Source organism: Apium graveolens, chromosome 6 (genome assembly GCF_009905375.1).
Source record: "Apium graveolens cultivar Ventura chromosome 6, ASM990537v1, whole genome shotgun sequence".
Taxonomy (NCBI): Eukaryota; Viridiplantae; Streptophyta; class Magnoliopsida; order Apiales; family Apiaceae; genus Apium; species Apium graveolens.
The window spans coordinates 141,097,406-141,125,219 of NC_133652.1; the positions used below are offsets into that span (position 1 = coordinate 141,097,406).

The 27,814-nt window shown below is 37.1% G+C and overlaps 1 protein-coding gene and 1 non-coding gene across 2 annotated transcripts; one reads left to right on the forward strand and one right to left on the reverse strand.

Moving 5' to 3' along the window:
• On the forward strand, nucleotides 1-26,749 carry LOC141665494 (protein FAR1-RELATED SEQUENCE 5-like). Its single transcript, XM_074471480.1, has 6 exons — nucleotides 1-40; nucleotides 602-985; nucleotides 24,841-25,180; nucleotides 25,321-25,597; nucleotides 26,223-26,336; nucleotides 26,516-26,749. The coding sequence occupies exons 1-6, from the start codon at nucleotides 1-3 to the stop codon at nucleotides 26,747-26,749; spliced, it is 1,389 nt and encodes a 462-aa protein (XP_074327581.1).
• LOC141669727 (small nucleolar RNA R71) lies at nucleotides 6,941-7,047 on the reverse strand. The gene has a single exon (XR_012553993.1). It is a non-coding gene; the product is annotated as a small nucleolar RNA R71 (small nucleolar RNA).
• Nucleotides 26,750-27,814: the final 1,065 nt, after the last annotated feature.

The following is a 27,814-nucleotide window of genomic DNA, read 5'->3' on the forward strand; positions in this document are numbered from 1 at the left end:
ATGATTATAGCTGATTCGGATAAAATTAAAGTTAATCAAGGTAAATTATCTTATTTTATATGTTTTGATATGTTAAAAAGTTTATTTTTTGATTTGCTTAGGCTTTTTTTGTATCTTTCTGTGATTTTAAATTGTATAACGAATAGTTTGAGCTTATTTTTTTACTTATATATGCGATTAATGTTAGTTGTGATTTGTTTATGTGATTATATGCTCATCTATTAGTGATTATATGATTATATATTATCTATTAGTGATTGTTTATGTGTTACATATTTCTATATTAGTTAATTATGTATTAGTGATTGTTTGTGTCTGATATACAGAGAAATAGATAAATAGAGAATGATATAATTCTTGAATAGAAAAAAAGAACTGTAGATATAATCAGTAACGAGATAAAAAGAATAACAGAATTTTAGAGATAAAAATAAATTTGTTAGTTTGTTGTAATCGTATTCGTAATGTTTTATTTATTATGAAATTGCATTATAATAATGTATCGGTGTTTTTTTATAATTACAGTATAATAATTGCATTGATTATATACTTTGTCAGTTATTTTGTTATATGTATTCAATTATTGTTTTATATTTTTTAGATTCGTTTCGCGGAGATTCTTCTAGGAGTGGCCTTGATGTTGGTATCGGTGTTGTTACTGATCTTTCTTTAACAGAATGTGAACGTAGTTCGAGAAATTATACTATATCTCCTGGTGGTAAAAAGTATTATATACCTAGTTGTGTTGTTGAGAATTGCATGCCTTACACTAATCAGGTTTTTGAGAGTGTAGATCAAGGTTATCAATTTTATAACACTTATGCTCGTTTGGGTGGTTTTAGCATTCGCAAAACAACTGAAAAGCTAGATGATGCCGGTACTGTTTTGTTGAAACATTTTGTTTGTAGTTGTGAAGGGTTCAATAATCCTAAGGATGATCCAAATGTTTTGAAGAAGAGGCATTCTGTTACTCGTAGGTGTGGATGTAAAGCAAAGATGGTTTTGAAGTATATGGTTCCGAATAAATATTTTGTGTGGCGCCCTCCAAACCCGGGTCAGAAGTTTGGGGTCCACACACACACCTTAATTATAACCTGCTTATAACAATAATAAAGATAATAATAATATATGCAGTGACCCTAGTTACCAACCACCACGCACCGCAATAGGTTAAAGTATGCACACAAGCCACACACACTAATATATTACAAACCGTTCAAATCCCAACTATTTCAAACTCAAACTGAGTATTAAACATTATTACAAACTTTTACAAACTTAAATTATTCCAAAAGAAGCCTACTAGCTCAGCTTTTTCTCAACCTGAACCCCTAGCTCTCGCGCTGGACTGGGGATCCTCTTTACCAACTGGTTCCTTTTTAACTGGAAAGAATATAAACAACATCGCACAAATGAGCTAACTAGCTCAGCAAGTCACAATGACAAAACTAAGAATAATAATCATCAGGTGAATATGTTTATGTTGTCAAGTGAACAATGGATTATAATTTAGAATTGGATATTATACTTTTAATTTAAAAAAAACCAAGGTTAGGCTGCCGATCAGTCACGCACTAACCCCGAGCAAGGCACACAACATTGCTCTAACTACTGGATCCAAGGCACACATTGGCCTAACTTGACCATTATATGGTCTGACCACGAATCTGGTCCACAATTTTATAAAAACAATCCAATTCTAACATAATAACAGAATATGCAATAATAAGCAATAACCGAAATCATTAACAACAATAAATGTTTAACAATGAAAGGGTTTCAATCCCTGTAAGGATCAATAAGGCAATTTAAAAGCTTGGATGCTGGGTAATGAAAGAATTGAATAACAAAGGAATCAATATTTCAGGGTTTCAAAGATTTAGGCTTTCAAAGCATAGGATACCATGGGTTGAGAATATAATAGTTCATTTCAGTGTCTGGTATTTAGTTTGTATGTATTTGTGGAGTAGTATCGTAGATTTGTGGTTCTTGTTTGGGTATACAATAATCAATGGCTTAGAAAGAATATGGTTCATAGCTCAAGAACAATAGCTGAAATTAGGATTTAGGTTTTCGTGCTTCAAAGCACTTGCAATGTCAACAAGACTATCAAGAATTACAATATCTCGAGAAAGTTCAGAATACTTGCCTGATATTAGCTTACTATCCTGCACTTGCTTTCAATCACAATCGTCTTACTCCTCAACTACCTGTTTCCCTTTCCTACGCCTTGCCTCTTCTGCTCACATATCATAAGCATCTATCAATCATCAACTCACAGGATTCTATTCAACACATACTTCTATCTACCCTTCGTTTTACCCAAATCCGATTAACGGATTGAAAGTTATGCAATAATCAAGTAAACACCGAATATATACACCGATAGTCAATTAATAAGTCACATATAGCACATAATACATCACGTAATCAATGATATATTATTTATAAAGAAGTCTAGGGTCATAAATAGGCTTTCTGGTATTTAAAATGATTTTTAAAATATTTTTCGGAATTAAAACGGGTCGTTGGATCAATTTCGGGTTAATAAACAGGGTTTGGTTGGCTCATTCTGGCTCCGAAATAATTTTAGAATAATTATCGAGCCTTGGAAATAATTTAGAATAATATTTTAAAGCTCGAAACTATTTTTCAGAATTTTTAAATCATTTTTAAATCATTTTTAAATAATTAAATCTAATTAAATAACTAATTAAAATCAATTAATAATTAATTAAATCAATTAATCAATTAATTTTCGAATTAATTAACTAATTAATCAATTATAAATTAACTGAAACTAATTAACTAATTAATTCAGATTTATTTGTGAATTAAAAATAATTTTCGGAATTAAAATAATAATTTTCAGAATTTTCAGAAATTAAAAATGAATTTTTATAATAAAAATAAATAGGAAATATGATTTTTAAACATTTTATAAACAGGAATCCTATTTTTGAAAACTTTGCAAACTACAGGGACTAAACTTCACCATCTTCAAAAATACAGGGACTAAACTGCAATTTTGCAGTTTCAGTCGCCGGAAAATCGGGGGTGGCCGGAGAAGACGATCCCGGCGTCCTCACCCCACCAACACCTCCAGATCAACACTACACAACACCAGGAACTTGTTCATGCATTCAAAACATTCTAATCATCCCTGTTCTGGCCGGAAATTGGCCAAGAACATCGCCGGTTTCCGGCGAACATCGCAAATCTTTAAAACACAACTCCCTTCGATTCAAGCATCCTCTGTTAACGAGCTATATATCAATCGATTGCAAATTTTATAAGGAACACAACCCACTATAAATCAACAGCTAATAACCCCTGAATCAAAACCCCCCAAATTTCAATTGAAAACATTCATACGGGTTATAAACCCTAATTTTGAAATTCGAAAATTAAACTCAAATTTGAACATGTTATTGAACTCCAAATCAGACGTATGACATATGAAAATCATCAGGAAAACAAGCTCTACAACATGCAATAATCAAATCATACAAACAATCATCCGAACAAAAATTCATATTTTTAATAAAATAAATTCGAAAATAAATAAATTTTTAGAAAAATAACCTTGATTTCTGCAGTGAAACAAAGCTCAGAATCTGATAGAACACCTCAAATCCTTCGTTTTGGTTACTCAAGCTTTGAAAACAGAGATTGGTAACGCCTTCGTTTTGCTGTTTGATTCTTAGAACAGTTTATGTAATTAGGGTTTTTCTCTGAAAATTATATAATTAACTATCTACAAATGATTTTGATACGAAATAAAATACAGTAAAAGGCTATTTATAATTATGGAAAATTAGTATCCCGTTGGATCATTCCGGATATAAAACGGTACGTTTATTTATAAAAACTGATCCAAACGGTATCGGTTTTCGGGATAATTATCCAAATTAGTACAATTTGTACTGCGGTCTTGGTCTCAGCGCCTGGTTACGCGTATTACGAAGTGATAATTGGGATAGTTTAATAAAAAGCTCCCGTTTATCGAAAATACGGGTTTTATTGATTTACCGAAACGAATATTGTATCGAAAATGTTGCGCCGGGACCCGCGCAGGACAAACCGTACGCCGGATCGAAAAAGTCGAAACATGGAATATGCTCGGAATATTACAATTAGGTTAGGAAGGAGTTCTCGAAAGAGTTTCGGGTTCCAAAAACGTAACAACGGATGACGTCGGTTGGTTCCCGTTTTTATAAAATAGATTTTAATTACCCGCAAAAAGATTTTAGAAATTTCATATGATTCTTATAAATCCATAAACCAACATAAAAATAATTAGAAAGATATGACAATTATCTATATTTTATTTTGGACATATAAAAATTAAAATACTCAATTAATATTATTTTTGAATATTCAAGTACAGATAACACTTAACAATTAACTCACAGAATAGATACTGGGCACACATAATAATATCAAAAATAATTACACGATATATCCCGGATATTACATCCTTCCCCCCTTAAAAGGATTCCGTCCTCAGAATCTCCTAAGAAAACAAATGAGGGTACTTTTCTCTCATATGACTTTCTAACTCCCAGGTTGACTCTTCAACCTTTGGGTTTCTCCACAATACTCTTACTAACTTTACCACTTTATTTCTCAATACTTTGTCTCTTTCTTCTAGAATCTCTATCGGACTCTCTACATATGATAAATCTGCCTGAAGCTCTATTGGCTCATATTCTATTACATGCCTGGAGTCTGGATTATATTTCTTAAGCATCGATACATGAAAAACATTGTGAATGTGCTCCATGTGCGGAGGTAACGCCAATTCGTAAGCTACTTTGCTGATAAGTGGCATTTTATACCACTTAGAACGTCTTAAAATGGCTTAAATTGGTGTCTTGAAATCAAGTATTTTGTGTATTTGATGCGTTTTTCTAGTGTTTATGCATTTCAGGGTATTAGTTGCATTTCGGGGGAGGAATCATCAAGAATAAGCCTTGGCATGTGTTCACCATTGCGAGAGGAAAGGAACGGGCAGATTACGGCGAAGAAACGGAGCAAACTTGGATTTTTTCCAGTGGAGGCCTGCGCGCCCGCGCAGCTATGCTGAGCGGCCGCGCAGCAACCTGGGCGCCCGCGCAGCTATGCTGAGCGGCCGCGCAGGGTCGGGAATTTTGCTGAATTAATTTAGACATCTACTTCTGTTTGGCTTCCAACTTCTATGTAATCTGAGTTTTATGGGACTATTATATAAGTAGATTTGAGACGTTTTCACAGAGAATTAAGAAGAAGATTGTGTTTTACGCAAGAAGCGAAGGAGATAAGGAAGAAGACCGATTTAGCACACCGCAACGAAGAGGAAGCATATTTTCTTGTGATTCTTGTTTCGTTGTAACGTTGGATGCTAGTTTTCTTGCTTTGACTTATTTACTCTTGTGACGTACTCTGTTTTAATATAATTAGTTTAGTTATTATTTTCTTGTGTTTGTTTATCATGATTTCATATGAACCCATGATGGCGATAAGTTCTATTATGGGCTAATCGTGATCATGGGGTTGTAACGGATTTATTATGGAATTCTTTAGTTAATTGTTTAATACTTTAGTGTGTGATGATTGCTTGATATCTAGTATTGGTTGTGCGTATTCGTCTTATGTGCGTCGCGAACATATAAGATAGGGTGTTAATCTCTTGTGAAGTGACGGTGGATCTTGAGATTTAGAACTTGCCATGCTAGCATAGGTTCATGTATGTTGTGCATGATTAGTGGGTAACTCTAACAGTTTTATTTGCCCTATGTAATCAAAAAGGAATAACTTGTGCTTAAATCGTTGTGTTGTCAATTTCTGTAGATATATAGGAACTCAACATAATTGATGACTATTCGACTTCTATCTTAATTGTGGATGCTTGGTAGAATGATATTAGTACAATGAAAGTTGGCTTTTATCAGTTTCGTGTTATTCGATTAATATCATCACTGTCACATGCTAAAGGTAATAACAATGGCTATAGAAGGAAGTAATAATGAAGTTGTGATCTCATGAGTGTTTTATTATTGATAAATTGAAGGGTTAGTTAAGTGGTTAATTAAGTAGTTAATTATAGTTAATATTTAATCAACAATTTTAAGTGTTATTATCTTAACATTGAGAAGTAATCATACATTGGTGAGTGAGTTTAATTAGACAATAATTTAGTCTGAGTCTCTGAGGGAATGAACTAGAAAATATTCTATATTACTTGCGAACGCGTATACTTGCGTGAATATTAGCGCGTGTTTTCACCCTAACAAGTTTTTGGCGCCGCTGCCGGGGACTCGGCGTATTTGTTTAGTTTATGTACTTACCATCATTGGTCATTAGGACTCAATGATTAGGACGTAGTAGTTACTTATTTTTTCTGGTTGTGTTTCAGGTACTTTAGCAAGCGTTTATGCAAACTCGTTCTCGTGCTTACAAGAGGACTTTAGATACAGCTGAGGAGACAGACGAAGTTCTTGATATTCCGGAGAAGTTAGATTTTGAGGATTCAGATTCAGGAACTGAGCAGAAAGAACCAGTAAACATGGGAGATCGTATTGTTCAAGCTGATCCAGCTCTTATGGATTTTTCTCAGCCTAAAATTGATGACATTCAGTCAAGCATCCTTCATCCGGCTATTCAAGCTAACACCTTTGAAATCAAGCCGGGCACTATTCAGATGGTGCAGAATTCTGTTTCTTTTGGAGGAGCGGCAACTGAAGACCCCAACATGCACATAAGGAATTTTGTCGAGATCTACAGCACTTTTAAGTATAATGGCGTGACTGATGAGGCTATCAAGTTGAGGCTTTTCCCATTCTCACTAAGGGACAAGGCTAAAGACTGGTTACATTCTGAACCAGCTGGGTCCATCACTACGTGGCAAGATCTTGCGCAAAAGTTTCTGGTAAAGTTTTATCCGATGGCAAATACTGCTGCTATGAGGAGTGCTCTTACTCAGTTTGCGCAGCAACCTACAGAATCTATGTGCGAGGTTTGGGAACGCTACAAGGAAATGTTGAGAAAATGTCCACATCATGAAATGCCGGATTGGATGGTGATCACTGGTTTCTATAATGGTTTGGGGGCCCAATCTCGGCCCATTCTCAATGCAGCAGCTGGAGGCGCCTTATGGGCTAAAAGCTATACTGAGGCGTATAATCTTATCGAGATGATGGCTGCAAATGAGCATCAAAACCCAACTCAGAGGATGACGTCAGGCAAGGTAGCAGGTATTCTGGAAGTTGATGCAGCCACCGCTATTGCAGCCCAGCTCCAAGCGCTATCAATGAAGGTTAATTCTCTGGCTACGTATGGAGTTAATCAAATAGCTATGGTTTGTGAGCTTTGTGCAGGTTCTCATGCTACGGATCAGTGTTCTCTTATAAACGAATCTGTTCAGTATGTGAATAATTATCAGCGACAACAGCAGCCTGTGCCAGCGACCTATCATCCTAACAACAGAAATCATCCAAATTTCAGCTGGGGGAATAATCAGAATGCTATTCAGCCACCATATCAGCAAAGAGTGAGTAAACAGTTTAACCCACCTGGATTCCAGCAACCACAGCAGTATGCTACAAGGCAATCATATCCTCAACAGGGAAGTGCAGCTGCACCTACTAGTGCTGATTTTGAGGAACTTAAGCTGTTGTGCAAGAGTCAGGCGGTTTCTATCAAGACCTTGGAAAATCAAATTGGTCAATTAGCCAATGCAGTGCTCAATCTTCAACCCGGCACTCTTCCCAGTGACACGGAAGTACCAGGCAGGAAGGAAGCTAAAGAGCAAGTCAAGGCTATTACCTTAAGGTCTGGAAAAGTAGCTGATGCTGAAAAGGCAAAAGAAGTAGAAGCTGAAATTAGAGGTGAAGAATCTAAGCAAAAGGAGAAAGCGGCGGAACCAAGGAAGACTACTGTTGAACACACTCTGCCTGAGGCTAATACAGGGGAGAAACAGCTCTATCCTCCACCACCTTTTCCTAAGAGATTGCAGCAATAAAAGCTGGATAGACAGTTCGGGAAGTTTCTGGAGGTGTTCAAGAAACTTCACATCAATATACCTTTCGCTGAGGCTCTGGAACAAATGCCTAGTTATGCGAAGTTTATGAAGACTATTCTTTCAAGGAAGGTGAAACTGGATGACCTTGAAACCGTTGCTCTCACGGAAGAATGCAGCGCTGTTCTGCAACAAAAGTTACCACCAAAACTGAAAGATCCAGGAAGCTTCACCATTCCTTGCACAATTGGCAATCTGACGTTTGACAAGTGCCTTTGTGATTTGGGAGCAAGCATTAATCTGATGCCGTTGTCGATCTTTAAAAAACTGGATCTGCCTGATCCAAAACCCACGTATATGTCACTACAATTGGTTGACCGTTCCATTACTTACCCAAGGGGCATAGTTGAGGATGTGCTCATCAAAGTGGATAAGCTCTTCTTTCCAGCAGATTTTGTTATTCTGGATTTTAAGGAAGATAAGAAGATTCCCATAATCTTGGGGAGGCCTTTCTTGGCTACTGGCTGTACCTTGATAGATGTGCAAAAAGGTGAACTTACTATGCGGGTCCAAGATCAGGATGTGACCTTCAACGTATTCAAGGCAATGAAATTCCCTACAGAAGATGAGGAGTGCTTAAAAGGGGATGTGATTGATTCTGCGGTTACTTCGGAACTCGATCACATGCTAATGTCTGATGCATTGGAAAAGGCCTTAGTGGGGGATTTTGACAGCGATGATGAAGATAGCAACGAGCAATTACAATATCTGAATGCTTCTCCCTGGAAGCGAAAGCTGGACATACCATTTGAATCTCTTGGTACTTCTGACCTCAAGAACGCTGAAGGGAAGCTCAAACCATCAATAGAGGAAGCACCTACCTTGGAGCTCAAGCCATTACCTGAACACTTGAGGTATGCTTTTTTAGGTGATTCATCTACGTTACCTGTTATTATTTCATCTGACCTTTCAGGTAGTGAGGAAGACAAGCTCTTAAGGATTTTGAGAGAATTCAAATCGGCTATAGGATGGACCATAGCAGACATCAAGGGGATAAGTCCTTCATATTGTATGCATAAAATTCTGCTAGAGGAAGGTAGTAAGCCAACTGTGGAACAGCAGCGAAGATTGAATCCCATCATGAAGGAGGTGGTGAAGAAAGAAATTCTGAAATGGCTAGATGCAGGTATCATTTATCCTATTTCTGACAGCTCGTGGGTGAGCCCCGTACAATGTGTACCTAAGAAGGGAGGTATCACTGTGGTCGCAAATGAAAAGAATGAGCTCATCCCTACTCGAATAGTTACAGGATGGAGAGTATGCATGGATTATAAAAAATTGAACAAATCCACAAGGAAGGATCACTTCCCTCTTCCATTTATTGATCAGATGCTTGACAGATTGGCGGGACATGAGTATTTTTATCTTCTGGATGGTTATTCCGGGTATAATCAGATTTGTATTGCACCAGAGGATCAGGAAAAGACTACCTTCACTTGTCCATTTGGCACATTTGCTTTTCGTAGAGTTTCGTTTGGGTTATGTGGCGCACCGGCCACCTTTCAGAGATGTATGATGGCTATATTCTCTGACATGATTGGAAATAACGTCGAAGTGTTCATGGATGACTTCTCCGTCTTTGGACACTCATATGATGAATGTTTGAATAATCTGCGCGTCGTACTCAAAAGATGTGTGGAAACTAATTTGGTGCTTAATTGGGAGAAATGTCATTTTATGGTGCGTGAAGGCATTATCCTTGGGCATAAGGTCTCTAGCAAGGGTCTGGAGGTGGACAAGGCCAAGGTGGGAGTCATTGAAAATCTTCCCCCACCTAATTCTGTGAAAGGAATCCGTAGTTTTCTTGGTCATGCGGGTTTTTATCGGCGATTCATCAAGGACTTTTCAAAGATATCTAAGCCATTGTGCAATTTGCTTGAGAAAGATGTGCCTTTCAAATTTGATGATGAATGTTTGGCAGCATTCGAGACTCTCAAGGAGAGTTTGATCACGGCACCAGTCATTACAGCACCAGATTGGACAGGACCATTTGAGATGATGTGTGATGTGAGTGATTATGCGGTAGGTGCAGTTCTGGGATAGCGCAAGAAAAATCTCTTCCATGTGGTCTACTATGCGAGTAAGACTTTAAATGGTGCCCAATTGAACTACACCACTACTGAGAAGGAGCTTTTGGCTATAGTCTTTGGCTTTGAGAAATTTTGATCTTATCTGCTTGGTACGAAAGTAACAGTATTCACTGATCATGCAGCTATTCGCTATATGGTTTCTAAGAAGGATTCGAATCCGAGACTCATTCGTTGGGTGCTTTTACTTCAGGAATTTGAGTTAGAGATCAAAGATAGAAAAGGTACTGAGAATCAAGTAGCTGACCATCTCTCTAGGTTGGAGAATCCCGATTCTACTTCACAAGATAGGACGTTAATCAATGAATCTTTTCCGGATGAGCAGTTGTTTGCAATTCAGGAGGAAGAACCATGCTTTGCAGATATTGTAAACTATCTCGTCAGCAATATAATGCCTCTTAATTTGACATCCGCTCAAAAGAAGAAGTTTCTGTATGAGGTGAAGTGGTATATGTGGGATGAACCATATTTTTTTAGACAGGGAGCTGACCAGATCATCAGGAGATGTATCCCGTTCTGTGAGACGGAGGGGATATTACGAGACTGCCATTCCACGGTTTATGGGGGACACTATGGAGGTGAGAAGACGGTAGCTCGTATTCTGCAAGCAGGTTTTTTCTGGCCTACTTTGTTCAAGGATGCTCATCAGTTTGTTTTAAGGTATGATCGTTGCCAAAGAGTGGGAAATTTGTCTAGGAAGGATGAAATGCCATTAAATATGATGCTTGAAGTCGAGGTCTTTGATGTATGGGGAATCGATTTCATGGGGCCTTTTATCTCATCTTGCAATAATCAGTACATCTTGCTGGCAGTCGATTATGTCTCAAAATGGGTCGAAGTTAAAGTTTTACCGACAAATGATGCAAAGGCAGTACTAAATTTTCTTCATAAGCAAATTTTCACAAGGTTTGGAACACCTCGGGTAATCATAAGTGATGAAGGATCGCATTTTTGCAACCGTAAGTTCACTTCTATGATGCAGCGTTATAATGTGAATCATCGAGTAGCTACTGCCTATCATCCGCAAACAAATGGTCAAGCGGAAGTGTCTAACAGAGAGATAAAGCGCATTCTAGAGAAGGTTGTTTGTCCGTCAAGGAAGGATTGGTCTTTAAAGCTCGATGAAGCTGTTTGGGCTTACAGAACATCATACAAAACTCCACTTGGGATGTCACCGTTCCAGTTGGTGTACGGTAAGGGATGTCATCTACCTGCGGAGTTTGAGCATAAGGCCTACTGGGCATTGAAGAAGTTGAACCTGGATTTAGATGCAGCTGGTAAGAAAAGAATGCTTCAGCTTAATGAATTGGATGAATTTCGACTTCAAGCGTACGAAAATAACAAAATGTATAAGGAAAAGGTGAAGAGGTGGCACGATAGGAAGCTACATCCAAAGTTATTTGTGCCAGGGCAACAAGTTCTCTTATTCAACTCTCGGCTCCAACTTTTTCCTGGGAAGTTGAAATCAAGGTGGTCTGGACCTTTTATTGTCAAAACTGTGTTTCCACATGGAGCGGTGGAAATTTTTGAGAATGATCCGGACCAAGCATTCAAGGTTAACGGTCAGCGGTTGAAGCACTACTATGGGGACATGGCAAACCGAGAAGTGGTTAGTGCCATTTTGTTGACTACTTGAGCAGGGTACGAAACGTCAAGCTAATGACGAAAAAGAAGCGCTGCGTGGGAGGCAACCCATGAATTATTGTTACAGGAACCCTTATAAGTTAATAACCTATCCAAAAACACAAAAAAATCAGAAAAACAGTTTTAGCCCATAAACCCACGATTTGTTCCCACTACCCCATCATTTTATCCCTTAATTCCCAAACCCTAATCTAATCCACACCCTATATATACATACACCTATCCTACATATCTCCCACAAAACTTCCTACACTTAAACCCTCTCACAAACATCAAATATCAGTTCTTACACGCTTTTATTCACGAATCAATGGCACCCAAGAGAGCACGCACTATTGACAGCAGCAGCACAGTTCCTACTGCTGATTCATCGAGGGGTACTGCTGCAAGGCCTCGGTTAACTGACAGAGCCGCGGAGGAGGAGTACTACGCTGTTGGGTAAGCCGATTCTGAAGGAGAGGGGGTTTTTACCATCGGGGAGGGATGGTGAGTTGTTGCCCATGATTGCAGAGAAGGGGTGGATAGCTTTTTGTGAGTCACCCAAAGCAGTACCGATGAGCGTTGTTCGCGAGTTCTACGCGAACGCGAAGGCTGAAAAGAATGGGTTTTCTGTGGTCCGTGGGCTGACGGTTGATTATCATCCTGCGGCGATTCGCCGTGTGATTGGACAGCGAGAGAGGAAGCCCGAGGAGGAGAACTGGAATGAAAAGACTACTGAGGATTTTGACTTGGATTTGATTTGTGCGACTCTCTATCGACCGGGCACAGTTTGGACCCGCAGTCCAGGCAATAATGAGTATCGTCACTTTCTGGCGATCGCCATGAACAGGTATGCCCGTGCATGGAATGCATTTATTTGTGCTAATATTTTGCCTTCTTCGCATGCACACGAGGTCACAGTTGAGAGAGCACAGCTGTTGTGGGGAATTCTGAATGAGGAGTACTATGTGGACCTTGGTGAGGTTATCTACCAAGGAATTCTGAAGTTTTTGAGGGGAGCAAAGCATATGAACATCCCTTATGCATCTATGGTTACGAAGCTATGCCGAGCAGTGGGAGTGAACTGGCCGGCTCATGAGCAGTTGTAGTTGCCAGCCGCTCCGATTGATTCTGGCACTCTGAATGGGATGCAGGAGTGGACCGGTGGTGAGCCTGAGGAGCATGGGCTGGGTTATTGTCTTCCAGGAGGGCGTCCAGCACGAGGTGCTACTATGGCTAGGCCAGGGCATGATGAGGCTGGTTCTTCGAGAGCTCAGGAGGGTGCTGGGATGGTTGATGTCCAGTATAGGAGGCTTTCACGGCGGATGGATGCCATGTATGAGACACAGAGCAGGTTTGCTCAGGAACTCACCCTTGCGTTAGGGACTGCTTTTCGAGGCCTTGAAGCTGATATCCAGTGGCCAGTTTTTGGTGAGGACTCTGCATACCCGCCGCCTGATACTCCACCCACTGAGGGTGATGTTGATGATGACTCCGAGTAGGTATACCCTGCGTTCCTTTCTACTACTTTCACTGAGGATAGTGAAGATTTTTAGTTTGGGGGTGGTAGTTAAGGAATTTTGTGTGTGTGTCATTTAGTTGCATATTCATAATAGTTTAGTTCATATAGTTGCATAATTTATGCCATATAGTTTTTTTTATGAATGTCATGTAGCTCATGCATTTACCATGATCCCTTTTGCAATGATTTATCGACTGAATTGTGATATTGATGTGAGTGTAGTGATAGCATTAAAGTGATATTAAGTTGTGTAGGTTGTTATGCATGCTAGAAACAATTGTAAGTCCACTAAGTCTTAGAGAATGCGAAAGGGCTAGATTGTGTTATGATTTGGTTATTTTCAAGGTCAATCTACTTATTATGCTTAGAATTCGATTATAGGTTCTTAGTGATAAAGACATGAAAAAGAAAAATTTTGGAGAAAAAAATATGGAAGTTGTTGCTAGTTGTGGCTAGGCGTCAAATGGCTAGTAGCCGTCTCGCGTATGTTGCGAGTAGTTTAGGGTTGAGCAAGATGGAGCGAAACGCACTTGCTCAGAAATTAAAAAAAAATTGGCATAATTGATCAAGAGTGGGCTCTTTGGTATTCAAGTTATTAAGTTCTTAGGGGACTTTGTGCCTAGCGACCTAAGGCTTTTAGAGTCTGGGATCCGCTAACCTAACGCTCGTTACATGGATATCATTGTATAAGTCTTTTGTGGACCTCACTCATTGCACGGTCAAATAAGCATTTGAGTTGTAAATAAAAAGCATGATTCCGTAGTAAGCTCCAGAGTTCTTGTAGTGTTGTATATCACTTTGTGCCTGAAAATTTTATTCTTTGTATAATCGTAGGATTGCCTTGAGGATAGTCTAGTCATAGTAATTGGTTTAGTTCCGAAGCATATCTGTTAAGCATTTGCACACACCACGTTTCTGGCTGTATGTCCGTTTACATGAGTTTATTGATCTTTAGTTGTCTAATTGCATTCGTTGAGATGTGGCAATTTAGTTGATTAATTGTAGTAAGGGGGATCGCTGCATTTTCATATAGATTGTATTCATGCATATTTTTATTTGTTTTTGAGTCTGTGACGCTTGAGGGCAAGCATCGATTTAAGTTTGGGGGTGTGATAAGTGGCATTTTATACCACTTAGAACGTCTTAAAATGGCTTAAATTGGTGTCTTGAAATCAAGTATTTTGTGTATTTGATGCATTTTTCTAGTGTTTATGCATTTCAGGGTATTAGTTGCATTTCGGGGGAGGAATCATCAAGTATAAGCCTTGGCATGTGTTCACCATTGCGAGAGGAAAGGAACGGGCAGATTACGGCGAAGAAACGGAGCAAACTTGGATTTTTTCCAGTGGAGGCCTGCGCGCCCGCGCAGCTATGCTGAGCGGCCGCGTAGCAACCTGCGCGCCCGCGCAGCTATGCTGAGCGGCCGCGCAGGGTCGGGAATTTTGCTGAATTATTTTAGACTTCTACTTCTGTTTGGCTTCCAACTTCTATGTAATCTGAGTTTTATGGGACTATTATATAAGTAGATTTGAGACGTTTTCATAGAGAATTAAGAAGAAGAAGATTGTGTTTTACACAAGAAGCGAAGGAGATAAGGAAGAAGACCGATTTAGCACACCGCAACGAAGAGGAAGCATATTTTCTTGTGATTCTTGTTTTGTTATAACGTTGGATGCTAGTTTTCTTGCTTTGACTTATTTACTCTTGTGACGTACTCTGTTTTAATATAATTAGTTTAGTTATTATTTTCTTGTGTTTGTTTATCATGATTTCATATGAACCCATGATGGCGATAAGTTCTATTATGGGCTAATCGTGATCATGGGGTTGCAACGGATTTATTATGGAATTCTTTAGTTAATTGTTTAATACTTTAGTGTGTGATGATTGCTTGATATCTAGTATTGGTTGTGTGTATTCGTCTTATGTGCGTCGCGAACATATAAGATAGGGTGTTAATCTCTTGTGAAGCGACGGTGGATCTTGAGATTTAGAACTTGCCATGCTAGCATAGGTTCATGTACGTTGTGCATGATTAGTGGGTAACTCTAACAGTTTTATTTGCCCTATGTAATCAAAAAGGAATAACTTGTGCTTAAATCATTGTGTTGTCAATTTCTGTAGACAGATAGGAACTCAACATAATTGATGACTATTCGACTTCTATCTTAATTGTGGATGCTTGGTAGAATGGTATTAGTACAATGAAAGTTGGCTTTTATCAGTTTCGTGTTATTCGATTAATATCATCACTGTCACATGCTAAAGGTAATAACAATGGCTATAGAAGGAAGTAATAATGAAGTTGTGATCTCATGAGTGTTTTATTATTGATAAATTGAAGTGTTAGTTAAGTGGTTAATTAAGTAGTTAATTATAGTTAATATTTAATCAACAATTTTAAGTGTTATTATCTTAACATTGAGAAGTAATCATACATTGGTGAGTGAGTTTAATTAGACAATAATTTAGTCTGAGTCTCAGAGGGAACGAAATAGAAAATATTCTATATTACTTGCGAACGCGTATACTTGCGTGAATATTAGCGCGTGTTTTCGCCCTAACATTTGCCAACGCGCTTTAGGATCTCAAAAGGTCCGACATATCTTGGGCTTAGCTTCCCTTTCCTCCCAAACCTCGTTAGTCCTTTCCACGGTGATACTTTTAATAATACTAAGCTTCCTTCTTCAAATTCCATATCTTTTCTTGACTGGTCTGCATATTTCCTTTGACGATCTTGTGCGGCTATTAATCTTTTCTGGATAATTTCAACAACTTCCTTTGTCTGTTGCACCAATTCAGGTCCGAGTATTTTGCATTCTCCTACTTCGTCCCAATATATTGGATATCTACATTTGCGTCCATAAAGGGCTTCATAGGGTGGCATTCCAATGCTGGCATGATAACTGTTGTTGTAAGCAAACTCTACCAGGGGTAAATGTTCGTCCCAACTTCCTTTGAAATCAATAGCACAAACACGTAACATATCCTCGATTGTCTGGATCGTTCTTTCACTTTGGCCATCCGGTTGGGGGTGATAAGTTGTACTCATATTCAGTCTTGTTCCCAAACATTCTTGAAAACTCTTCCAGAATCTTGAATTAAACCTTGGATCTCGATCAGATACGATAGACACTGGAACTCCATGACGAACTACAATTTCTTTTAGGTACATATGGACCAACTTGTCGAGCGAAAATCTTTCATTTATAGGCAGAAAATGAGCTGACTTGGTAAGTCTATCCACTAAAACCCAAATGGCATCATGATTAGCCCTTGTCCTTGGTAATCCAACTATGAAATCCATGGTTATATGTTCCCACTTCCACTCTGGAATCTCCAATGGCTGTAGCAATCCGCTTGGTCTTTGATGCTCTGCTTTAACTCTCTGACAGGTATAACATTTGCTAACCCATTCCGCAATTTCCCTCTTCATATCTGGCCACCAATAATTCTTCTTTAAATCTCTGTACATTTTGGTACTCCCTGAATGGATGGAATATCTTGAACTATGTGCTTCTTGTAAAATTTCATTCTTTAACTCCGTCACTGGTGGAATCCAGATTCTAGATGAAAATCTCAAAATGCCTTGATCATCCTTCTGCGTGCATAATTCTTCAACTACCAAATGATTTATATCTTGATACATTACATCTTTCTGACATTTCTTTATTTTCTCCAACAACTCCGGCTGGAAAGTCATACTGTACACTTTCGCTTCCTCAGGTTCGCAAACTCTAATTTCCAATTCCAATTTCTGAAATTCCTTATATATATCTTCAGGTACTGATAACTCATTTAACTTTTCCTTCCGACTTAATGCGTCTGCCACCACATTCGCCTTACCGGGATGATAATTAATCGAGCAATCATAATCCTTGATTAATTCTAACCATCTCCTTTGCCTCATATTAAGTTCCTTTTGGGTAAATATATATTTCAAACTTTTGTGATCTGTGAAAATCTCACACTTTTCTCCATACAAATAATGTCTCCAAATCTTCAAAGCGAAAACTATAGCTGCTAACTCCAAATCATGAGTAGGGTACTTCTGTTCGTGTGATTTCAATTGCCTTGACGCATACGCAATCACCTTGTCGTGCTGCATAAGAACACATCCTAATCCTTTGTAGGAAGCATCACTATAAATTACGAAATTCCCTTGATCGTCTGGAAGTGACAAAACAGGTGTTGTGATTAATCTCCGCTTCAATTCCTGAAAACTTTCTTCGCACTTGTCATTCCATATAAACTTTTCATTCTTTCGTGTAAGCTTTGTTAATGGTGTGGCAATCCTTGAGAAATTCTGAACGAATCGTTGATAATATCCTGCCAATCCCAAGAAACTTCTTACCTCAGTGGGTGTTCTCGGTCTCTCCCAATTCGTAATTGCTTCGATCTTTGCCGGGTCCACTTTGATCCCTTCGTTACTGACTATGTGTCCTAAGAACTGAACTTCCTGTAGCCAAAACTCACACTTCGACAATTTAGCATATAACTTCTTTTTCCTTAAAATCTCCAAAGCTGTCCTTAAATGTTCCGCATGATCCTCCTCCATCTTTGAATAGATCAAAATATCGTCTATAAATACTATAACGAACTTGTCCAAATATTCCTTGAAAATTTTGTTCATCAGGTCCATAAACGCTGCTGGGGCGTTGGTCAATCCAAAAGATATCACTAAAAACTCGTAATGCCCATACCTTGTTCTGAAAGCTGTCTTTGGTATATCTTCTGGTTTAATCTTTAGTTGATGATATCCCGATCTTAAATCGATTTTGGAGAAATACTTGGCTCCCTTCAATTGGTCAAACAAATCATCAATTCCGGGTAACGGATACTTATTCTTAATCGTCAATTTGTTGAGCTCCCTATAGTCGATGCACAGTCTCATGCTTCCATCTTTCTTCTTGACAAATAATACCGGTGCACCCCACGGGGATACGCTGGGTCTAATTACTCCTTTCTCTAACAGCTCTTGCAATTGCTTTGCTAATTCTTTCATCTCAACGGGCGCCATTCTATACGGGGCCATGGATACCGGTTCGGTTCCAGGTGCTAAATCGACTGCAAATTCAATTTCTCTATCTGGAGGAAGTCCTGGCAATTCGTCGGGAAATACGTCTGGAAATTCATTCACTACTGGGATATCTTCAAGTTTTGCTGGCTCCTGACTTTTGTCAATCACGTATGCTACGAAATGCTCGCATCCTTGCCGTAGTAACTTTTTGGCTTGAATCATCGTTAAGAACTTCTTTACCTGCTTCTGTCCCTTGAACGTTACTATTCTTTCGTCTGGCGTTTTCACCATTACTTTCTTATTTCGACAATCTATCTGAGCATCATGCTTAGATAACCAATCCATTCCTAATATAACGTCAAATTCTCCTAACTTAAACGGTATCAAATCTACACAAAACTTACTACCAGAAATCTCAATCTCACAAATCCCACAAACTTGGTTAACAATTACACGTTCTTGATTTGCTAATTCCACAGTCATTATTTCATTTAAATACCCAACTGGACAATTTAACTTACTAACAAAATCTTGTGAAATAAACGATCGAGTTGCTCCCGAATCTATTAACACTTTGGCACATAAAGAATTCACATTAAGCGTACCTGCCACGACATCCGTATCCTGGATCGCATCCTTCACCGACATGTCAAAAACTCTAGCCCTTGGAGTCTCATTCACTGTTGGGGTAGATCCCATAATCCTTAATGCATTACTGACTGGGGTTGGTGTCTTGCAATCCCTGGCCATATGTCCTGGCTTCCCACACTTAAAGCATGTAAATCCAATGACTGGAACTTTCACTGCTGGATTCTGGATAGGTTGATCTTTATTTGCCGGCTCTCTTGCTGGCTGATTTCGGCACTCCCTCGAGTAGTGCCCTTTCTGGTTGCATTTAAAACATACCACATTCAACTTGTTACAAACTCCTCCATGCTTCTTTCCACATACTTGACAATCTGGAAAAGTTAATCTCAACTGATTCGGCTGATTCACATTAGCTGGACGGTTGCCCTGGCCTCCGTCTCCTATATTTTGTTTCCTGAAATTAAAATTTCTCCCTGACTGAAACTTGCCCTTCTTAAAATTTGGAAACTTCCCTGTTTGTGACTGACCCTCACTTCCCTCAACTTTCCTTTTCTTGCTTTCCTTATCTTTCTGGAACATCTCACTCTCTGTCTCTGCGATCATAGCCTTCTGTACAACCCCGGCATAGGTATCCAATTCAAAAATAGCTATCTTCCCTCTGATCCATGGCTTCAAGCCTTGCTGGAATCTCTTAGCTTTCTTTCTATCAGTATCAACATACGACGGCACATACCTTGACAATTCCTCAAACTTCCCCTCATAATTTGTTACCGACATATTCCCTTGCTTTAACTCTAAAAACTTCAGCTCCATTTGATCCTGAACAAACTGAGGAAAATACTTTTCTAAAAACAATTCCTTAAACCTTTCCCAAGTAATAACATCTGTACTTTCCAATGTTTTCACCATTTCCCACCAATAGGTGGCCTCATTCTTCAGATAGTAACTTGCAAACTCAACCTTATGTTCCTCTTTCACTTTCACTAAGGCAAATGCCTTTTCTATTTCTTTTAACCAAACATTTGCTTCAATTGGCTCTAAGGAACCCTTGAATTCTGGTGGGTTTATTGCCTGAAAAGTTTTGAAAGTTACCTGGGGATTGGTCTGTCTCTGCTGTTGTTGTGCCAGGTGAACTATTTGTTGGGCCAAGATTTGAAGAATCTGGGCTATTGCTGGGTCTATAGGTCCTGGGTTCACATTCTGGTTTATATCATTTTGATTGTTATTGTTGTTGGTTTCTTCATTCTGGGTGTTGGTGCGGGTATTTCTTTTGGGAGGCATTTTCTGTAAAGAATCAATCAATTTATTTAGCTTTTGAATCAAATATTTGCATAAAAGAAAAGTTTTGTAAAACAGGAATATCTCTTTTTGAAAACAGTTGTAACTAAGTAAATTGCATGCTTCTTTACAGAATATAAACAGTTATGGAAAATAGGGTACATGGTATCACAGGGTATAACTGGTGCAATAAATAAGGTAAGGTAAAACAGGTGCAATAAAATAAATGACAGTGCTGGAAAGGAAAAAGGTACTGATATATATAGATCAAAAGTTTTAGGGTAGTACAAGCGTAAAGACGCTTCGAAAGTAAAAGCAAAAAGGGTACAACAACCTACTCACTAGTCAGCATCGCTAGTCTATAAATACAACTCAAAAGTCTACTGATACACACTACACACTACTGTACATACTATATAACCATACAACACTACTCAGCATCTTCATCTCAAAATCTCTAACTCAGCTCCAAGGAAACTCTGGTCCTGCCAGCCTCTCAAAGTCCTCCATCACCTCAGTAGCCCAGCCCATCAGTGCATCAGGGCCTCTGCCAGGTAGTGTAGCTCCATGTAACCTAGCCTCAAGAACCCTCCGTGTCACATGAATCTCCTCTCGAAGCTCCCTCACACCACGATTAACATCTGTAGTCCTGATGATATGCTGTAACTCTCTAATCTGAGCCAACAAGGAATCACGCTCCAATAGAAGAGCCTCATACCGGTTATAAGGAACTGGGGGCAATGTAGACTGGAATGGGGCACTCGCTACTGAATGCCCAGTGGAATCTGAATCAGCTGGTGGGGGTCCTCTGATAGGTGGCCTCATGCCTGGAGGTGGAATAGCCTGCAGTGGTACGGGCTGCAACACAGGTGGAGGTAGAATAGCCAATGCTGGTGGAACAACAGGACGTGGATGCGAAAACGGCACTCCAACTGAAGGCTCTGAGTGATCAGCTGATACGGGAATAAAAGAGTCGGCCATCTCTGCTATCTGAAATCATATCGTAATATAAGAATCTCGTACCACGACGCAAACTATACTAATACCGGTTATACCAAAACACTCAACCTCTCAACGTTCTATCATCCTATGCCTTACTTCTAATCCTAACCCTCTACCCATTCCCGTTAACCTAGGCTTGTGTCAGTGACTTATAACCTGTAGCTCTGATACCAAACCTGTGGCGCCCTCCAAACCCGGGTCAGAAGTTTGGGGTCCACACATACACCTTAATTATAACCTGCTTATAACAATAATAAAGATAATAATAATATATGCAGTGACCCTACTTACCAACCACCACAGACCGCAACAGGTTAAAGTATGCACACAAGCCACACACACTAATATATTACAAACCGTTCAAATCCCAACTATTTCAAACTCAAACTGAGTATTAAACATTATTACAAACTTTTACAAACTTAAATTATTCCAAAAGAAGTCTACTAGCTCAGCTTTCTCAACCTGAACCCCTAGCTCTCGCGCTGGACTGGGGATCCTCTTTACCAACTGGTTCCTTTTTAACTGGAAAGAATATAAACAACATCGCACAAATGAGCTTACTAGCTCAGCAAGTCACAATGACAAAACTGAGAATAATGATCATCAGGTGAATATGTTTATGATATCAAGTGAACAATGGATTATAATTTAGAATTGGATATTATACTTTTAATTTAAAAAAAACCAAAATTAGGCTGCTGATCAGTCACGCACTAACCCCGAGCAAGGCACACAGCATTGCTCTAACTACTGGATCCAAGGCACACATTGGCCTAACTTGACCATTATATGGTCTGACCACGAATCTGGTCCACAATTTTATAAAAACAATCCAATTCTAACATAATAACAGAATATGCAATAATAAGCAATAATCAAAATCATTAACAATAATAAATGTTTAACAATGAAAGGGTTTCAATCCCTGTAAGGATCAATAAGGCAATTTAAAAGCTTGGATGCTGGGTAATGAAAGAACTGAATAACAAAGGAATCAATATTTCAGGGTTTCAAAGATTTAGGCTTTCAAAGCATAGGATACCATGGGTTGAGAATATAATAGTTCATTTCAGTGTCTGGTATTTAGTTTGTATGTATTTGTGGAGTAGTATCGTAGATTTATGGTTCTTGTTTGGGTATACAATAATCAATAGCTTAGAAAGAATATGGTTCATAGCTCAAGAACAATAACTGAAATCAGGATTTAGGTTTCCGTGCTTCAAAGCACTTGCAATGTCAACAAGACTATCAAGAATTACAATATCTCGAGAAAGTTCAGAACACTTGCCTGATATTAGCTTACTATCCTGCACTTGCTTTCAATCACAATCGTCTTACTCCTCAACTACCTGTTTCCCTTTCCTACGCATTGCCTCTTCTGCTCACATATCATAAGCATCTATCAATCATCAACTCACAGGATTCTATTCAACAAATACTTCTATCTACCCTTCGTTTTACCCAAATTCGATTAACGGATTGAAAGTTATGCAATAATCAAGTAAACACCGAATATATACACCGATAGTCAATTAATAAGTCACATATAGCACATAATACATCACGTAATCAATGATATATTATTTATAAAGAAGTCAAGGGTCATAAATAGGCTTTCTGGTATTTAAAATGATTTTTAAAACATTTTTCGGAATTAAAACGGGTCGTTGGATCAATTTCGGGTTAATAAACAGGGTTCGGTTGGCCCATTCTGGCTCCGAAATAATTTTAGAATAATTATCGAGCCTTGGAAATAATTTAGAATAATATTTTAAAGCTCGAAACTATTTTTAAGAATTTTTAAATCATTTTTAAATAATTAAATCTAATTAAATAACTAATTAAAATCAATTAATAATTAATTAAATCAATTAATCAATTAATTTTCGAATTAATTGACTATTTAATCAAATATAAATTAACTGAAATTAATTAACTAATTAATTCAGATTTATTTGTGAATTAAAAATAATTTTCGGAATTAAAATAATAATTTTCAGAATTTTCAGAAATTAAAAATGAATTTTTATAATAAAAATAAATAGGAAATATGATTTTTAAACATTTTATAAACAGGAATCCTATTTTTGAAAACTTTGCAAACTACAGGGACTAAACTTCACCATCTTCAAAAATACAGGGACTAAACTGCAATTTTGCAGTTTCAGACGCCGGAAAATCGGGGGTGGCCGGAGAAGACGATCCCGGCGTCCTCACCCCACCAACACCTCCAGATCAACACTACACAACACCAGGAACTTGTTCATGCATTCAAAACATTCTAATCATCCCTGTTCTGGCCGGAAATTGGCCAAGAACATCGCCGGTTTCCGGCGAACATCGCAAATCTTTAAAACACAACTCCCTTCGATTCAAGCATCCTCTGTTAGCGAGCTATATATCAATCGATTGCAAATTTTATAAGGAACACAACCCACTATAAATCAACAGCTAATAACCCCTGAATCAAAACCCCCAAATTTCAATTGAAAACATTCATACGGGTTATAAACCCTAATTTTGAAATTCGAAAATTAAACTCAAATTTGAACATGTTATTGAACTCCAAATCAGACGTATGACATATGAAAATCATCAAGAAAACAAGCTCTACAACATGCAATCATCAAATCATACAAACAATCATTCGAACAAAAATTCATATTTTTAATAAAATAAATTCGAAAATAAATAAATTTTTAGAAAAATAACCTTGATTTCTGCAGTGAAACAAAGCTCAGAATCTGATAGAACACCTCAAATCCTTCGTTTTGGTTACTCAAGCTTTGAAAACAGAGATTGGTAACGCGTTCGTTTTGCTGTTTGATTCTTAGAACAGTTTATGTAATTAGGGTTTTTCTCTGAAAATTATATAATTAACTATCTGCAAATGATTTTGATACGAAATAAAATACAGTAAAAGGCTATTTATAATTATGGAAAATTAGTATCCCGTTGGATCATTCCGGATATAAAACGATACGTTTATTTGTAAAAACTGATCCAAACGGTATCGGTTTTCGGGATAATTATCCAAATTAGTACAATTTGTACTGCGGTCTTGGTCTCAGCGCCTGGTTACGCGTATTACGAAGTGATAATTGGGATAGTTTAATAAAAAGCTCCCGTTTATCGAAAATACGGGTTTTATTGATTTACCGAAATGAATATTGTATCGAAAATGTTGCGCCGGGACCCGCTCAGGACAAACCGTACGCCGGATCGAAAAAGTCGAAACATGGAATATGCTCGGAATATTACAATTAGGTTAGGAAGGAGTTCTCGAAAGAGTTTCGGGTTTCAAAAATGTAACAACGGGTGACGTCGGTTGGTTCCCGTTTTTATAAAATAGATTTTAATTACCCGGAAAAAGATTTTAGAAATTTCATATGATTCTTATAAATCCATAAACCAACATAAAAATAATTAGAAAGATATGACAATTATCTATATTTTATTTTGGACATATAAAAATTAAAATACTCAATTAATATTATTTTTGAATATTCAAGTACAGATAACACTTAACAATTAACTCACAGAATAGATACTGGGCACATATAATAATATCAAAAATAATTACACGATATATCCCGGATATTACATTTTGTGTACTGCTTTATTGCGTATCACAATCAACATTTGACATGTGAAAAAGGTCATCATTTTTTACAATCTAGTCGTGAGATGACTACTAGTTTGAGGAATATCTGTTATAATGGTGCAAAGGTGAATATTGGTGTTAGTAAGTCATTTAGTTTTGCCAAGAAAATGTATGGTGGATATGCTAACGTTGGTGCTTCGTTGCAAGATTTTCGGAACTTCAATAGGGATTTGAAATTATTTATTGGTGATAAGGATGCGCATATGATGATTGACAAATTCAAACGTATCCAGGATAAATCTAAAGCCTTCAATTATGCTTATGATGTTGATTATGATGGTCGTCTCACAAAGCTATTTTGGGATGTTTCTATTGGTTGTAGAAATTTTGAATTGTATGGTGATGCAATATGATTTGATGCAACATTTGATACACACAGGTACTTGACATCTATTTACTCTAATTGTATACTGAGTTTTTTTTATATTATTTTTTCTATTTAGTTTTTAACTCTTTTCTGTTCTTTTTTTCCAGTTATAATTTAATTTTTGCACCATTCACTAGCGTTGACAAACACGATAGATGTGTAACTTTTGCATCATGTCTTCTTTCACATGAGAGTGTTGTTGAATACAGTTGGGCTTTTGGTCATCTTGTAAAGGCAATGGGAAGGAATCCTGTTTTGATTATTACTGATCAATGTCCTTCTATGAAGGTGTATGTGCATGATGTATTTTCTGATGTTAACGGTCTTATTCGTAGTAAGCATCATTTATGCATGTGGCATATTATGGAGAAATTTCTAGTTAAGGTATTATAGTGTCATTTATTAGTGATTAGGAAAATAATGTTTAGTTATTAATTTGATATTTATTAGTGATTAAAATAAATGTTTTAGTGAATTTTGATATTCCCTTGTATTTTTCCATGTATCATTTTTATTCCTTGTTATTAATAAATGTAATATTTTTTTGTTTTTTTAACAGCTTGGTAATTGATTATGTAAGGAGACAGACTTCATAGAGAAAATGAAAACCTATATCTGGTCATCTATTATTGAAACTGAAGAGTTTGAGAGCGGATGGGAGAGAGTTATAAAGGAATTTAATTTAGAAAATAATAAGTGGTTGCAAGATATGTATGCTCTAAAGGCTTCATGGATTCCTGCATTTTTTAGAAATGAGCCAATGTTTGGGTTGCTAAGAACTACTTCAAGATCTGAGAGTGAAAACTTATTTTTTGGGAAGTTTCATAAATAAGGAGATACATTATGTGAATTTTGGTTGCATTTTGAGAGTACAATGGACAAGCAAAGGAATGAGACAGTTAGACTGAATCATGAGTCAAAGTCAAGTCTTCCTATGACATTGTCAAAGTGGTTTATAGAAGATGATGCAGCCACTTTGTATACACGTACTATTTTTTATAAAATTCAGGATGAAGTCCTTGCTTCTTGTTTGGAAATGCAAATTAAGCGTAAGAATGAAGAAGTTGATGGTGTTACTCATTTTGAAATCAGGGATGTGAGGGTAAAAGATAAACTTTTTAAGGTTAATCTCTTTTACTATTATGTTTCTTTTCATCTTTTATTAGTGATTATTTTTTATTTTTTAATGATTGGATATGTTTGTTTTAGTGATTTTTAGTTGTATAATTAGTGATTATAATGTGTTCATTATATTTTATGCATGTTTATGTTAGTATGAACCATGTTGCGTGTTCTTGCAAGAAATTTGTGATGTGTGGTATTGTTTGCAGACATGCATTTTGTGGTTTGAAACAAATTGGGGTTACCAAATTTCCAAGAATCCTTGTTCTCAATCGTTGGATGCAAACTGTAGATAGTGGAAATTTATCGAATTTAGATGTGGTAACCAGTAATTATTTTGAGATGGAACAAGTATCTTTAAAACTGAACACAATTTGGTTTGATTTTCGCCAAGCAGTTGACAAGGCTGGGTAGAAATGGATAGGCTTAAGCATGTACATAACACTATAAAGAAGTTAAATACAGAGTTGGATGCTTATGATGGATATATTGTCAGTTTTACGAAAAAGGTTCATAGTGCTGCAATGGTCGGTTAGCAACCTGAAAGAGAAGTGAACATTCTTCCACCTAATATTTGTAAGAACAAAGGAAACTACTTTCAGAGGCTGATGAGTGATAGGGTAAAAACAATTAACAAATCGAAGAAAAGGACTCGGAAGTGTGCACTATGTGGCGCAACAACTCATGATGCAAGAAGATGTATAAAAAGGAAGAAAGTCAGGGCTGAATAAAATTGATTGTGACTACTGTTTAGGCAATTTAAAATTTTGATATATAGATTGTTGAACCTTTTACGGGACGAGTTTAAATTTTTTGATTGTTATAAAAGTACTTGTATATGTTTGTGACTTTCATTATGATATGATATGTTGTATATTGTTATAAAATTTTTAGTATTAGAAGAATGGAAAAGGGCAAACTTTTTAATATTAATCTATTCTACTAGACTGTTACTTTTCACTTTTATAAGTGATTAATTGTAATGTTTTAGTGATTGGGTTTATTTTGTTTAGTGATTGTTGGTTGAATAATTAGTGATTATAGTGTGTTTCACTATATTTTGTGCAAGTTTCTGTTAGAAACCATGCTTTATGTTCTTGCAAGAGATTTGTGAGTACTATTTAGATAATTTAAATTTTTTACTTATATAGATTGTTTAATTTTTACGGGACAAACTTATATTTTTTATTGTTATAGAATATATTTGAATTTTTTATTATGATATGATATACTTTTGTATCATTTTTATCATTATATTTAGAGGAATATAAGATGCTTAACAAAATTTATATCTTATAAAGATAAATGTTATACCATGACTTTATATTAATATTTAATCAAAACATTATCCAACAACTAAAATAAACATAACATATAAATTTTAAACTGTAACAATGTATTTGGAGAAACATTCATAATATTTGATATTTGAATCATATCGTCATTCTTCAGTTTCCGAAACTGAAAGTACTAAAACAT